The sequence below is a fragment of the Mya arenaria genome, chromosome 17, assembly GCF_026914265.1.
Source record: "Mya arenaria isolate MELC-2E11 chromosome 17, ASM2691426v1".
Classification (NCBI taxonomy): domain Eukaryota; kingdom Metazoa; phylum Mollusca; class Bivalvia; order Myida; family Myidae; genus Mya; species Mya arenaria.
This window is the reverse complement of record NC_069138.1, coordinates 42,317,366-42,333,778: the sequence shown is the minus strand read 5'-3', so window position 1 is coordinate 42,333,778 and position 16,413 is coordinate 42,317,366. Positions and strand designations below refer to the sequence as shown.

Genomic DNA, 16,413 nt, shown 5'->3' with positions numbered 1-16,413 from the left:
AGTTAACTCCCAAACGTTTTGTTATTGTCCCCTTAGTCAAATTGTCTCATCAGCTCGTATAAGATGTAGTCATTATTGAAGTTATTTTCGAGCTTTGTACTTGATTTTTGGCTACTAAAAGTAAAACCTTAATATGTCATATTATAACGATTGAGGCATAGTGCAATCATATACTTTTCGCTGTGGCCCGCCAAACAATTCAGATCAAAAGTGGTCTTCTATGTTTAATTTTGATTTTTGGATTTATTTTCGGCTAGTCAGGAAAAAAGCGACATGAATCTAAAAAGCCAACAGGTAGGAATGGTGGCATAACTTTACCCTTTAAATTTCATTATGGACCCATGAGTTTAATTTCCTAATCAGCTCGCATCAATCGTGGTCTTAAAAGCCGTTTTTGACTCTGCTTAAAATTGTTTTTAGACCGTTTTTACCGACATCTTTATGCACTTAATTGCCTATATACTTTAGTGTAAATGAGGGTATAGTATATAAACATGTTTGTTTCACTCGTTGATGGAACACAATCCAGCAACTAGCTGCACCAGCAGCATGTTACATACGAACCAGGCATTCGATATCGCAGCCCAGTGTTGATTAGACATATACACATAACCATCCAACTGATGGATAACCCTTATTAATGCACCAGTCAATTGTAACCACCCCCACAAGGTCCGGGGAATAGCGGTGACTTTGACTTCCGGTCCAGCCAACCCCGGCTAAAATCACCGTCCTGTGGACGAACAAATGGTAAAATCCCCGCCAAATACCCCGCACCCCAGGGACCCTAGGTAAGGCCCATTCCCCGCTATATTTAAAGCGAAGACAAAACCACCGCATTCACCCGGTACTGCGTGGCCACCTAAAAGTAAAAACACGACCCATTTCCCGGCTATCCCCGGTATACCCCCGGACATGGGGGGCCGTGGTTACAATTGAATGGTGCATGATGCATCCGTCAATCACTTTCTTCTAAAACACTATTACTTGGATTTCGGTAAAAATGTACTTGATTGATGATACTAGGTTTTTTTAACTCGTCATTGGCGCTGATCATCGTTTATTTTTTGCATTTTATCGAATACAGTGGCAATTAATTTTCCCTAACCTGGATATTTATTTAGACGTATGGTTATGACAACTAAATGAATATTATAATAAAATGCCAATATTGTGTGTTGACAAGTACTTAAGACCTTATGATAAAGCTTAATAAGCTTAATAAATATACTTACAAATGATATCAGTATCTGTTTTAATACTACCTTTATTCACCTCGCGATATTACCTTGCAGTAATTTCAGAGAAATTGCGTGTCTTTCAAAAACTTATTGTCTAATGTTGCGTTTATATAATGTAAATAACCCTTACACTAACCCTTGGAAATTGAGACTTTTCCTCATTGTTAATGGAATGCCAATTGCACCAGTAGTGTTATTTGGGTGCGTGCGTACAGTAATTGAGAAAATTGAGAGTTTTTAATAAAATGCCAGTTTTTGCGTTAGAAAGAACATTAAACATAATGATGAACATAGTATTACTATCTCATGGTATCAATATAAGTATTATATACCCCTTTTATTCATTTGGTGATACTATAATGCAGTAATTTCAGGAAAATCATTTGAAAATGCAAAGACTTTGTAGTCTTTGTATTATTATTCAAGCCCTTTAGACTGAATGTGACATGCAATCACTCATAACTAGTGTTATTTTGAATTCAGTGCAAATTCATAGAGGTTAAATGAACTATGCTATTGCAAATCCTGTAAGGAGTCCATCTTCATGGATTCAAAAGTATATCATTAAGGGTCTTGCCCATTCAAATTTGGAAAATATAATGCCTGGTCAGTAGTTCTTTGGAAAAAAATAATGCTTATACAGAATAATATTGCACAGATAGGCATCTTGGGCAAAACTAAGTAAAATTTAATTTGTTTAAATGATAAAGCAGAAACAAAGAAACACTATTGCTTTTTAAACAATGCAACATTTATTCCATGTTTAGCATGAACCGACATCTAGGGAACATTTTATGCAAGTGGTATAGAGAATACATTCGATACCTCTCATGGGGAACAGTAAACAACAGTCGAACACCGTTAATCCGAAAGCATAGGAACCAAAAAATGTGTTTCGAAATAGCGATATTTCGAGTTAACAAATTACTAATAATGACATTCAGAAATGCCTTAGTGATTTTAACGAATATTGTCAGCATTGGAAGCTCGAGGTCAACATAAACAAAACAAATGTTATGATATTTGGGGCGAACAGAAGATCGTGGATACATTATAGATTTACACTGAACAACGAAGAGCTAGAAATCGTTGATAACTATAAGTATTTAGGAATGGTATTTAGCCCAACTGGGAAATTTAATAAAGCCAAAGAACATTTAGCCCAACAAGCAAAACAAGCTCTTCATTTCCTATACAGAAGAATTAATAAACTTGACTTACCAATTGATCTCCAACTTAAACTATTTGATCATACTATTGTTCCTATATTAACTTACTCTTGTGAAAGCCTAGGATTTGAGAGTAAGGATATTTATGAAAAAAATCATCTAGATGTTTTTAAGGAAAATAACAAATTCAAGGAAAAGTACTCCTGCATATATGTTATATGGCGAGCTTGGCAGTGATCCGCTTAAAATTACAATTCAAAATAGAATGATTGCTCTGTCAGTCAGACATTGGCGACAGCTACCATTACATACTAACGTGCACAATTTTCCAGGATCAAAGAAAAATCCTCATTTCACGATATTATTGGCAGCATCCAAATATGATAAAGTATAGCGAGCTCCTAAATACAAGTAATAAAAAACCTCTCGTTAATCTGTCAAAGTTCGCCAGATATTTGTTGAATCACGTGAAATTTCAACAATTTTTAATTCCTCTGCTTCTTCTTACCTCCAGGCTTATATTCCAAATCACGCAGCGATCATTATCTCAACAAAGTCCATTATTCATAACTAGTTAAATCTAAATAATCTCATATTAAATTTGTAGCAAGTCCAAGACCACTTACACTATTTATAAATTTCTGCACGTGCTTTTTGTACCGTTAGCCAACGAAACGAGGCGAATTTCCATTCATAAAATATCCCGAGGCAAGTTTAAGGGACTTGTTTTATACTACAAATCTGTTAGCAGATCAATGAGTAGTATACATGCCAAATTCTTAAGCTGTACAACTTTGTATTACATTGATTTCCTTTATCATGCCTGTTAGCGATTTGTCACGGTAACCGGTGGTAAAATTGCCTCAATTGTTATTTTCCGTCATGTTGTTTACCCAATTGCCTGTATATGTTATTACATTTCTGTTGTAACGATATGTTACCGTGACAAAATAAAAAGTGAATGTGTGTGTGTGTGTGTGTGTGCGTGCGTGCGTGCGTGCGTGTGTGTGTGTGACAGCGCTTGGAATTATATATTACGTGAAATATTAAGTCGTGAAGATTGCAATATTGGTTACACGTTACCGATACGTGTCATTCGGTTTGAGTGATCATTCGTATACATGTGTGTTGAATGATTGTTTAATAAATGACAAATAATTCGTTATTATACCTCTTTATTAAAACAACACTAAACATTTAAAACAAAATGACAACACTTCTCCGGATTGTTCAGTAGCGGATCGAGTGAGCAGTGCGGCGATCAAATCCCATGTGACATTTTCGAATGATATTCAGGTGTCAACCAGCAATTATATCGACACTGCATCACCAAAATGAATCACTCATTCTCAGACATCGATGCTTGTTACATACATGTGCTCAATGTCATTCATTAACAAGCGGTACTTATGCTCCATTGTCACCTCAAGCCGATGCCCGAATGCATTCGCAGTATAGTGCGAAAAACTATGAGATGATCAAGTTCGAAATAAGGATTGATAAATAGGTGTGAAATACCAAATCGGGACCGTATTTTTTACTTCAAAATAGCGATTTTCTCTGAATAGCTGTTTCGGATTATAAATTTAAAAAATAGTTAAACGAAGAAGGGGTAAAATCGGGACCGAAAAATAATTTCGAAATAACGACAATTTCGGATAAATAATGTTCGGAATAACGATATTACTTCACCATATGTGAAATCTGCCTTATATGTAAAATGCTATCATTTGTCAACTATTTCAACCCTGCATCATATGCATCACAGGACCTCATGAAATATGCCAGCTTAATCAGAACTGCTGCTAAACGAAGCAAATATGGTTGGATAAAATATGACGATCAGCTTAGGTATAGTTTAACCATTGACCCCTCCCGCTGTTGGGCGAAAGTGGATCAAGAACTGTGGCTTCTTTTCATTTCGTCCGCTCCTAGCTTTGATAGCAGTGCCCCCAGTAGTTTAAAAGAAATACAGTCTGGCTGAACACCATGCCCCACAACCATACTATTCTTACTAAATTAAACGTTCAACACCGCAATTTCAATTTGATATAAAAAAAGCATGAGCAAAATAATTATGCATGTAATCAAAGACCCCTTGTAGGTTATAGTTTGAAATTGCGCACATACGCTATGTTTTGATTAATGTACCGGTTAATTAAGTTCAGGTGTATGTGCAAGAGCTTTGAAGTAATTAGATAAAATGTTTAAATGAGCAAGCAGTCACAAACACTTCAACCAAAAGGTAGGATTTGAGCCTTCAAAATGGAAATTAATATAAACAGAGGCTGAAATAAGGATAAAGTGTGTTTTTGCTATTTAAACAGTACAGTTTGAAATTGGAACTTAAAAAGATAAAATCTATCTTTTGCGATGTTAACAAAGGAGATTGATTACTGAGTACCTGAAATATTTTTGAATCTTACCTAATCTATACTATTGTTCAGAATGGTATTCAATGTCTAATATGATAATTTTAAGTTACTTATCTTTTGCAAATGTATAAGATTTTGCAATTTAGTAAGCTATGCATCCTGCAATCGCATGTTTCAGTGCAGAAAAATGAAACAATATATGCTAATTTAGAACCAATTTAAAAGAAAATGCAAAACATTATGAATACGCCTGCAAAATATAAGGAAAATCTCATCTCGATCTGTTCATGTTACCACCTGATATAAATCAGCTGTCAGTTGTCTTTATTCAAATAACATGCCAAAAACGTTTTCCTTGTTTGCATGACAAAGTTCATATTAGCAATTGCGCAGTATGCAACCCATTTTCTTGTTATAAGTTAGACGATTTTCCAGTCTAAAGAAGAATTGTTCTTTTTTTGGTTACACCATTATTCCAATAAGTTTACTACATTGTGTACTGCAATATAAATATTGCATTTTTATTTCTTCATTACGATACGCAAACACATTGTTTTGCTCCGTGCACTTTTGCCGGTGTCTTTACATGATTTAATACCTAATGAATACTTGAATAGTGTTTATCATTTTGTGCACAGTATTTATGACCTTTTTTACATTATTAATTGTGTTTTGTTCAATCTGAATGCGCTTATTTATATTGTGTTAAATGTAAATAATAAAACAGACTGCACAAAACATAATAAATACATACAGTATACACAACATAAGACAAAATATCAATTACAATAGAATACGCACATGGTATTTGTGTTGTTAACTCTATGTTATGTTCGTTCTCTACTCTATCTGGTATACTAACTGTGTTATGTACAATGGCAGTTGTGTTGTTAACTCTATGTTATGTTCGTTCTCTACTCTACCTGGTATACTTACTTTATTATGCACAATTTTCGTATGATTGTATTGTACTTAAAATGTATGTAATGGCTTTATTATTACATATTGTATTTTCCTATATTGCAAAGCTATTCTACTATGTACCATTTATGATCAAACTATTCACATGTACGTAAATAAATAAACAGCCTGTATACTTTCTTGGTTTGTAATGTGATTATAAATTTGTTTCGATTCTTTATAATAGTCACAAATACATTCGAAGGCCAGCAAAACAGGTGCTAATCATAAAAAATGACTTTTCTAACTTAAAAGTGCTGAGTCAAAATATTCATGTGTTCGCTGCAAGTTTACATTCCGCTTCTGCTTGATTTAACAAGAGTTAACCACAAATATTTGTCACACGACCTGCGTTCCGCCAGAAGGAATAAAATTCGAGAAGGTAGAGATACTCAGCACACAAGTTACTGGACTGTTCACTTAGAGATTTGGACCTTCGGAAGTTTAAGGTAAGATACTTGAAGATAGATTATTGGATACTTGGTATTGTTAAATTTAACAACGAATTATTTCAGCTCAGTGGTGAGGACAACAACTCTAGATATCGCGCTTGAACATATTTCTTATTATATAGGTTTATTACTGTACTAGCGCTCTTTCCGAGACGCCCGGTATCTCTGCTTTGGATGGAAATCATGCTCTCTTTGGCGTGTTTCGGACACCACCACAGGAGGGCGGTCGTCACGCATGATGCTAATTGACAATTGTGCTACCTTTGAAATTGTCTATTTTCAGTTTTTATATAAAAATCTGCAATAATAGAAAAATATAACTTAAATTTATTTAAATGCATGCTAGATTTTGATATTAAATACAAAGTTGTTCTTGTTAATAATGTAATAGAAAAAACAAAACATATCATTATTTTTTAGAAATGATTATTGATTGACTATATTTGATAAATTGTTAAGATCTATGGAGGCATTATCATATTCGTTAGGAAAATATGCAGCCAATTTTAGCAACAAGTTAAATCTAATTAAAATAAATCTACATTTGACATACAAAAGCAAAATTGTATGAATTGATTTAGCCGCATTCGATATAAATACAATAACTAAATTGTGTGTACTGATATCTGCGCAATTGCTATAGAATAGAAAAAATGCGTATTGATATTTCCAAATTTGATAAACAATATCAAATATTTGTGTTTTGTTATTGCCGCATTTGGCATGCAAATTTATGATCATTGATATTTCGGCATTTTAAATAAATATAAAGTGTATTCGCTTTTAATATACCAAAGCAAAAACGTGTGTATTGGTATTTCTTTCATGCTTTACGATGACATATGGGGTTTAAACAGTGAAATTACAACAGTGAAAATATCAGTTTGATATTTTCACTGCAAAATAAGGAGTGAAAATACCAACTTTCAGAACTACTTTTAAATTCCTTTGTAGTTACTTGCCTTGATCAAAACAGAACACCGGACCTTGAACCAGTAAATGTTGTCATTTTTTTTTAATTAAAGAAATGTTTTATAAATTTAAATAAATATATATTTGGAAATTAACAACTTATTGTTTATTACCGGTTATCCCGTTTTTCAAACATTTTCCTGATCTTTGAAGCTGAATGCTCGAACATTTGCTTTCTTACCAAACAAATTACAGACAAAAACAACTGTTCGGACATAAATATAATTTTAGATCATCGTTCAAATGTATTTTGAACTGTTTTCCGATATAGTACGTAAAATGAGCTTCCTGGAAAATTCACACAACAATTTACAGATAATCCGATATTTTTTACCCCACCCACACCTCAAAATTTGTCAACAATCTAGCGTATCATTCACTCTTTATCTGGAAAACAAACATGTTTTCAAGCGAAACAGACTGGTCCCTGACAGTAAGATGACTTAATATTAGTTTACTATGAAACACATGCAGTCTTTAACTAAGAAGAATGTTTAAAATCCAATGAGTATCCGCATAAATATTTGTTTTGCTAACACATTTGACCTTCCAAATTTTCATTCATTAAATAGCGGCTTAGTAGTTTGGTAATCTATTCATGCTCAACTTAAAATAAAAGTGTTTTCATTATTTTTTGGAACATATGTGCACTTATAAAACTTCATTGTTTACTGTTCATAAAAATTTTGCACTAAAAAACGAGCGAATAATAAGCTATACGAATGAATAGCAGAGAACTATTTCTCAGCAAACCGAAAATAGAAACGTTGACAGCTATAATTTTGCATGAAGGGCGCCCCACGGGTAGCGGCGTAAAAACCACCATTTTCGCCACTCGTGAAAATATGTTTTTCTATGACACTCGTGAAATAAAATACGATATTACACTGAAATAAACAAATATCCTCTATTTCCGCCTTTGCAAACAATAGCAAATTTGTGTGTATTGATATATCCATGTTTGATATATAATACCAACATTTATGTACTGATATTTTCGCCTTTGGTATACAATAGCAAATTGAGTGTATCGATATATCCACGTTTGATATACAATACCTAAATTCTTTGTATTGATATTTGCGCCTTTGGTCATAGCAAATTTAACTGTATCGATATATCCACGTTTGATATACAATACCAAATTTGTATGTATTGATATTTTCGCCTAGGCCTAAAAAAATATGTCTGTTTCGGGTAACCCGACCTCACCTATAAAAATGCGCCGACCCTAACTATTTTTTTCCGTTTCTGAGCAAAAAAAAAATATTCGTTAGCGAATTGAGAGTTACGAAGGGCGGATAAATGCAGATTTTAATCAGAATTATTGTTTATATGATAAAACCAAGTCAGGCAATGACAGTAATGTAGAACTTACGACAGATTTTGAAAAACAAAATAATAATAAAAAAAATTCCTACCTACCCTAACAAGAAATTTTGGGAAGGTTGCCCTTAACAAACATTTTTTTGTTTGGCCCTATGGTCATAACAAATTTGAGTGTATCGATATATCCACGTTTAATACACAATACCAAAATTGTATGTATTGATATTCCCGCCTTTGGTATACAATAGCAAAAGTAAATAAAAAATACAGCACTTTCTGGGCTAGTTAAGTCTTGCTCTTTGGTTGTCGATACCAATTACGATATCACCTTTAACATTTCTTATTTGGATAACATTTTTTATTAAAGAAAAACGACAACTTCGCAGCAGCGTCAAAGAAAGAAGGATTTACAAAAAGAAACTATGGAGCTTGACGAGATCATAGCGTATAAACTCAGTAAGTTTTATGTATCTAATTTTTACCACTTTCATATCATGTTATTAATGATAAATGTACCGTGTTAATTTCACATCACATTTGATGCTAGAGATGTCTTATAAAAGTATTTCTTTCAAGTTGACAACAATTTTCTTAAAAGTGTTTAACCTTGAGACCATATATATATATGGTTTGTTTTGAAATATATGATAACGGGCAGACTTGAGACTATTCCTATAAATATAGGCATGCGTTTCCCTGTAGTTTATCATTTTTAAATATGCCATGATTCTTAAAATGATGTGGTAAATATGCAAAACAATATAAATACATCAATTCGATTTCTTGTTACTCCATAATGTTTGCCCCTCTGCACAATCAATCATCTCTGTATTTATTAAAACCACCAGAGTCTGCTTTTGGTTTATGTTTTTGTACTGAACAATTTATCTTTGAAAGTCATTTCTAGTTATGTATAGCCGCCTCGTCTCCGTCGCAGCAACATTACAATCATGTTAGTTGATTAAGCAGTCCATTACTATGGCAATCTTTTAAACTTAATTGACCAACTATAACTATTTTAACGAATTGAATCTTTTCACCATTACAATAAGGAAACTGCCATTCATATTAGGCAACACGGTAAAAACTTAAAATGAATTTAAAATACTTTTTCTTAACTCCATCGATTTTTATGACATATTCATGTTTTATATATAAAGACTTCACCAAATTGCAATGTTCAGTATGTTATATCATTTATAACATAACGTTTTTAAGTATCCTCGTATATTGATTGTACATTTACTAGAGACAGCAACATATGTAATCGAGCTGGACGTGTTTTCTGGACAGCCAAATCCGATTATCGAAGTCAGTGAGGATAAGAGACAAGATATAAAGATTTTTGATAACCACAGAACCTTTCAGTCATCAGGGTGAGTACTAGCAGTTTTATTAGTGATTACTCATTAACAAATATATCCTGCGGAAGGGGTTAATGAATCGAATTATAAATAAATAACCAAAACAAAATGAGGTTCAAACCATTAACCATAGGTTTATTATGAAATACGGGTCGGAACTCGCCAAATCATAAAAGCATTATTGAGAACAAATTTGCCCCAAGTATGCTGGGAAAATATGTTCCTTCAGAAGTTAATGATATATAAACGTAACAATTGAAAACAAATTATGTTAGTAGTTTTTGGCATGGATTAACTGTAATTAAATGACAAAATAACGGAAAGTTGTAAATGCAACTTTTCTTATTTTGTCAAACTTTATTTTTTTTTCAAATTTCTTGGCAGCTATTACTTCCAAGTACTAAAGTGTTTGAATTACAATGTTTATTGCTAATTTAACTATTATGTTTTCAAGTTTGGGTATTTGTTTTTTTTCTTTGAGTCTCATATGATATCAGAATTGAATGGTACCGCACTCCTATTCAGCTGAAAATTTATACACATTCTCGAATCTTATGCAAAGATGCACATTTCTAAATAATTTTCCTTAAATAACTGCAACTTAATAACGCAGTGATTAAGTTTGGTAAAAATACAAATATTGATATAATGTACGTAAGTAATATTAGATTTATGATTATGTTTCAAAGTTCTCAATAACTAAAAAAACGCAGCCAAAACAAAACACATGTGCAAATCTACCCACGGGGATAAATTTGGCTCCGAGTACAAATTCGCCCCATGGAAATATGTTTGGCATATAAACATATCTCGAAAACGCATACATCAAGGGAAATATAATTAATCTGGTCACCCGAATGGCTATAAAAAGTATGTTAAGTCATAGGACACGTTCGGATACATTCGGGCTGACAATGCGAGTGTTTGTTTTGCCATTGACAAAATGGCAATCAACCCAAATATGATATATAAATGCCCGTCACTATTCCGGCATTATATTTAGTCTTACGTTTATAGATTGGCGAGTACGCCCGGATACAGGGGATTTATTGTCCACAAACGAACTTCGCATAAGCGGGCAACTCTAGAGATTATCAAACTGACTGTTGGAAAGGGTAAAAGCGCTTATCTGGAGAGCAAACTCCTGCGTATGTTTCCCGGTTCCGGTTCCGGTCCCGTTTCTAGACAAGTATATACTCACGTGGAGCAGTGGATTGATGTAGTAAGTTGTCAAAAGTAATAGTCTACCATTAAAGTGATCACTTACTTGTATGAATCATTTACGCTTACGGCAGTGCTCTGACAGTGTTGCGATCTTAATCCCATCAATACAGGGGCTGCAACTGAACGTGCATTGGACGTACATATAAACGTTGCAATTGAGTTGAAAAGCGTTTGCGAAAGTTCAATATATGCTTGTACTTATATGCTTGCCCGCATACAGTTGTTTGATAGTATCGTTAATGTTATTCTAATCTTGTAAATTGTACTCATACCTGAACGACATAGCGCGCCAAAGGTCCCCAGCACGTCCAAGTACCCATATATGCATTGCTTCGCAAACTTTCTATAACTGCTATGGGAAAACGATTTAGTTTGTGCTTATTGTAATAATAACATATAATTTTCAGATTGTACATATCTGTGAAAAACGGAAATATGGTTACTCTTTTTTGTTTCAATCTTAAGAAAGAAATATGTTCTGTTCCTGTACGTTGCGTTTGGCAAGGCTTTCAATATCTACATAAAATAAAGACTTATAAAATTAAAACAATTAGTACACGTTTAGAATAACGATAATACCCGAAAAAATATAAGCGAGTCTACAAGTACAAGTGTTAGATAAATTTCGCAAGTGAGTTTCAAACTCAACTGCAACTTTTAAATTTACTTAATTCTTCAAGTATACGTCAGGTAAATACTTTAATGAGCCGGTGAACATTTCCTCCTAGTGTTTGTACATGTTTAATGTTCTATTGGAAAATACTGTTTAATTCTTAAATTTACTTGTAGGGAATGTGCAATGCTCCATGTGATTAACATTAATGATTTGACTGAATATTGTTAAACATGAATGTTTCATTTGTTGTATTTTAATAGTTATGAGCTATACGCTATTTATTATGCGGTACTTGAATTAATTGCATAGCTGTTAAAGATGCACTCTTATTCTCAAATAAGATTACCAAAATAAATGAAGTTGTTTATATTCATCAAAAGAGATTGATATATGTCGAAAACAAAGATTCTTTTGAAGGATAATGTGTTTAATTTGAAAGAAATGAGCATAAAACACGGTATTTTTACCTTATGAAACCACAGTAAATCTTTTAGCATTCACCAATCATTTAATATTTTGTGCGCTTTCTACTATTACATACACGGTTACAATATTGTGATCGGTAATTAATACTTTCCATTAATGCATTATTTAGTAAGTAGTTGAAGGTATATCAGTCAATATTTATGTTTGTTATACAGGGTATGCATTTATTTTGAATAAGAGTGTCACTTTAAAGGATTCTTGATATTAGTTGTTTTACGCTTATTCTGGTGTTGTTTTTAATTGTCTTTGTTTCCATCGTAACGTGATTTGCTCGATTACAGTGTACACACTTGGAGATGTCAAAAACAAGTGCGAATAGTAAAGAAAAAAAAGGAAAAGGCGATCCTACGCAGTTGTACCAGCTACCGGACTACAATCCTGATTTGTGGAACACCAGTGCAATTACCCGTCTGAAGAACAGCACCTACAATTATGCAACGAATATTCAAACGAATACATTCTCGAAACCAGGTACGGCACGCTTCTAATTTTACAAATTAGGGAGGATTGAAGATTTGACGTAATGTTATATGTGGTCAGGTTAGCACAGTGTTTAATGCTATCGCTTCTCACCAAGACGTCCCAGTTGGTCACCACGCCGAATCAATGGTTTCCTGCGGGTTCACCAGATTCCCCAAAAGCATAAGAAACCACGATCGCAAATAATTGTGCCAATGAGAGGGATGAATATCTTTTTGTAATAATTAGCTTCACAACCGCTTCAAAAATAAGTTATTACTAAACTTTGGATCCCCCTAAGATATGTATTGTGCAGTAACATCCATACTGACTTTTTCACTTTTGAAACAGAGCAAATTAGGTCAAAATTAATATTTTGATATTTTAAAACGATTGCATATTATTAATAAACATAACTTACCGTTTATTATGGAAATGGTTATCCAATTTATCAAACGTTTTCTTGAAACTCAATGCTCGACTATTTGCTATCGCACGAAACAGATTCAAACTAAAATAATTGCTGGTATATAAGTTCGATGTTATATAATATATTTAATATCTTTTGGAACTGTCCGAATGTATTTTCTCCTAATACTACACACTTGTCGCTCCTGACCTTCTCACAAATATAAATCCGCTATACACCTTATCGAATGACTACACATTTTAGAATATTATACTTAAGAATATATCTTACTTTGATACTAAATATATTTTAGGGCGTGGTAATGGTGTTATTAATTGGGGCACAACACAACATATCTTAGATGGATGCAATGCTGACGGTTTGAAGGAACGCACTGACGGAGAACTGCCTAGCGAGAGAGAGAACACTGGAGCTATTGCCCTGGCTGTTTGGTATGCCGATGACAGTAAAGTAGAGTTCACTAATCAGATCAGTGACTTCATCTTTTACCGACAAGATTCGGATATGATGTGGTCTTATAAGTCAGGCCAAAAAAGTGTCACCAATAGGGATGGCGATGGAAAATTGATATCCAATCCGAGCAAAGCTGCTCTTCATCCGTTTCGATTTGTCTGCTACTTTGGCAACAATTCTTCTGTCCATATTTGTTAACTGGCGTGAGAACATGATTGTTTCCGCCTGTTCCGGTCACACAAAGCTAGTTATATTGGTTGTATCCACATGCACATGTACATTGCTAAAAGTTTGCGAACAATCATGGAAATAACCTCAGACATTTTCAAAATATATATATTCATATATTAGGTGATCGCAAGTCAGAATGAGAAAAAAAATATCAATATCACATGCAGTCATAACGGCCTTTGCTGCATTGACCATACTAAATCATCAATTATGATTTAAAAAACATCCAAAACAAGAGTTGCAATATTACTTTAATTGCATTTCTTCTTGCATAAAATTACAGGTTTCTTTACAAATTATAATATTAAATTGTTTAATTTTTGGAAGAAGAACGTAATTTTGGGATCTTTTGAACTTTCCTGGCTTTAATGCTACAAGTTATATCATTAAAGCATCTTGCCACAGGATATTGTACTGCTTTTGCTTATGTTTTTGAATTAATGGCGGATTATACCATAAATGGAGATGTTGTCCTGACTGTACTTGATATATTATTTGTATTGTGGTATCCTGTGTTTAAACAAGCTTTTCGTTCTATCGAGTGATTAACATTAAGGTTAAATGTTGATGCCTGGTGACCCCATTTAACGTTGGCATCATTTCAAATGGTAGTATCTTATATGTACAATTAATGAATGAATGAAATTTCATTGTGGTAATTTGTACGTTTGTTCTTAATTTCAATTGACCTAACCAGGGATAGTTTGCAATCTTTAAAGGCCAAACAGTACTGAAAATTAATTTTGGTATATAATTTTAGCTCTCTTCACTTAAAAGCCTTCCAAATGATTTTACAATAATAATGTGTCACCCGGCATCTCGAATGCGCCTACCCATGCATCGTAAACCTTCAATTGTGCTCCACATGCAGTATCTTATATTACTATTTTGTATCATGTTTTTAGTTATTTAGTTGTTTTCTTGTGTATTCTATGATCTTGTAACTTGTACTGCAATAAGTTGTATATCTTTAATCTGCATGCACAGCCAAACAATTATACAAATTGAAACTTGATTTCTGTCTAAAAAGGCGCAATAACATAACGCGCTCACTAAGAATCATTGATCATTTAATGTTCATTTTGAAAAGGTCCATGCATAATATGGACGGTCGACCATTTGGTTAATAACCTTTTAATTGAATGCAAAAATGTTGTTGCCGTACGAATCAAGATCACCTTTATAAGATATATTCAGCATATTTTGATAATCAAGTTCAAACCATTTACAATATGTAAAACACTCTTTTATTTTTAATATATTGTATTCCTTCTAAACAACGTTTGTGAATGATGATTGATTGTTGAAGTCTAATATGTAATCAGAGCTTGCGAAATAAAGACTCTTCAAAAATGTTTTCGTTGTATGTTTACATTGGATGCAGGTGTAGATTTATATATGGTATTTTATAAAGGCTTTTTGCAGGTAATATCTTGGGTGCCGACGTAAGCGAAAATGCGGAAAAAAAACGGATGAAGCAGTCGAAATGAACAAGAAAATGAATGGTTATATAAAGCGAGAATAAGTGTCATTTAGTGCTACTTTCACTCAATGGACCTCTAAAATGTTTTCGTTTTTACAACGGAATTTAAGCTATGATAGCACCTTTAATTCACCCGTTATTGACCAGGCGTTTTGGTCTATACACCTAAAATATCACCTGATATTACTTCAGGTACATCTTGAAACTCATGAAAAAGATACGTTTTTAGTTTGAATTAGTTTTAAAGAAGAAAATTAAATTTGTATTATGTCAGCAGAAACTGCTGAATGAAACAGCTGAAACTTTTGAATGAAATATTTTGTCTTGGGTCTGATTTCATATGAAAATATAACACTGCATTTTCGTAATAGATACGTAAAACGATTATCATGAGTCTAAAATGTTTCGTTTACGTATCTTAGGCATTTAGGTGGATTCCTAAACACTTAATGAGTAATATTGTGTTTGTACCTCATATGCATTTATGAATTATACCTGATTGTTGAAATATGTTATTTGAATTCTATCTGTTTACTGCATATTATGGAATTCCGTTAGGGCAATCACTTGTGAATGTATTTATGTGAAACTCGATACTTGATATTACGATGATGAAAACGCGAAATCACGACAATACAATAACGAAAAAACGAGACTTGTACGATAATGAAAACATGACAGTACGATATTGAAAACGCAATTATACGACAGTACGATGATGATTATGCGATAAACTTTCGTGTTTTCACCATCGTACTGCCGTATTTTCACCATCGTTATATCGCGATATCACGTTTTTTGTTATCATGATGTCGCGTTATCCTTATCGTACTGTCGAGTTATCATAATCGTGATGTCGCGTTATCATTATCGTACTGTCGAGTTATCATTATCGTACTGTTGGGTTATCATTATCGTACTGTCGCGTTTTCAACACCGTACTGCGTGCTATCATTATCGTACTTTCTCGTTAATAAAATAAGCATCAACAATTCCTTCTAAACAATAGTAAGTTTCTTCTATCTAAAATTCTAAAACATAAGTTACACTGGCTCTATTTGCATTTCAGTGTCGACATCAGAATTAACCATTCCAAGGGAAGCAGTCATGCACACTTATAATATGTTATTGCCACGCGAGTTGCCTCATTCGCTTCAATAATTCAAAGG

At 33.3% G+C, this 16,413-nt stretch overlaps 1 protein-coding gene across 1 annotated transcript; it reads left to right on the top strand.

Moving 5' to 3' along the window:
- The first annotated feature begins 6,003 nt into the window (after nt 1–6,003).
- LOC128224239 (uncharacterized) lies at nt 6,004–15,118 on the top strand. Its single transcript, XM_052934031.1, has 6 exons — nt 6,004–6,194; nt 8,866–8,954; nt 9,748–9,874; nt 10,880–11,084; nt 12,470–12,659; nt 13,370–15,118. The coding sequence occupies exons 1-6, from the start codon at nt 6,019–6,021 to the stop codon at nt 13,726–13,728; spliced, it is 1,146 nt and encodes a 381-aa protein (XP_052789991.1). The 5' UTR covers nt 6,004–6,018; the 3' UTR covers nt 13,729–15,118.
- The last annotated feature ends 1,295 nt before the right edge of the window (nt 15,119–16,413 follow it).

What these genes read in the sequence shown, in the direction of transcription:
- LOC128224239 (XM_052934031.1), top strand. Translation starts at nt 6,019, where the DNA reads ATGTGTTCGCTGCAAGTTTACATTCCGCTTCTGCTTGATTTAACAAGA. An exon ending in TGGAGCAGTGGATTGATGTA is followed by an intron (nt 11,085 to 12,469) that starts GTAAGTTGTCAA and finishes GCTCGATTACAG; the next exon opens with TGTACACACTTGGAGATGTC. An exon ending in GAATACATTCTCGAAACCAG is followed by an intron (nt 12,660 to 13,369) that starts GTACGGCACGCT and finishes AATATATTTTAG; the next exon opens with GGCGTGGTAATGGTGTTATT.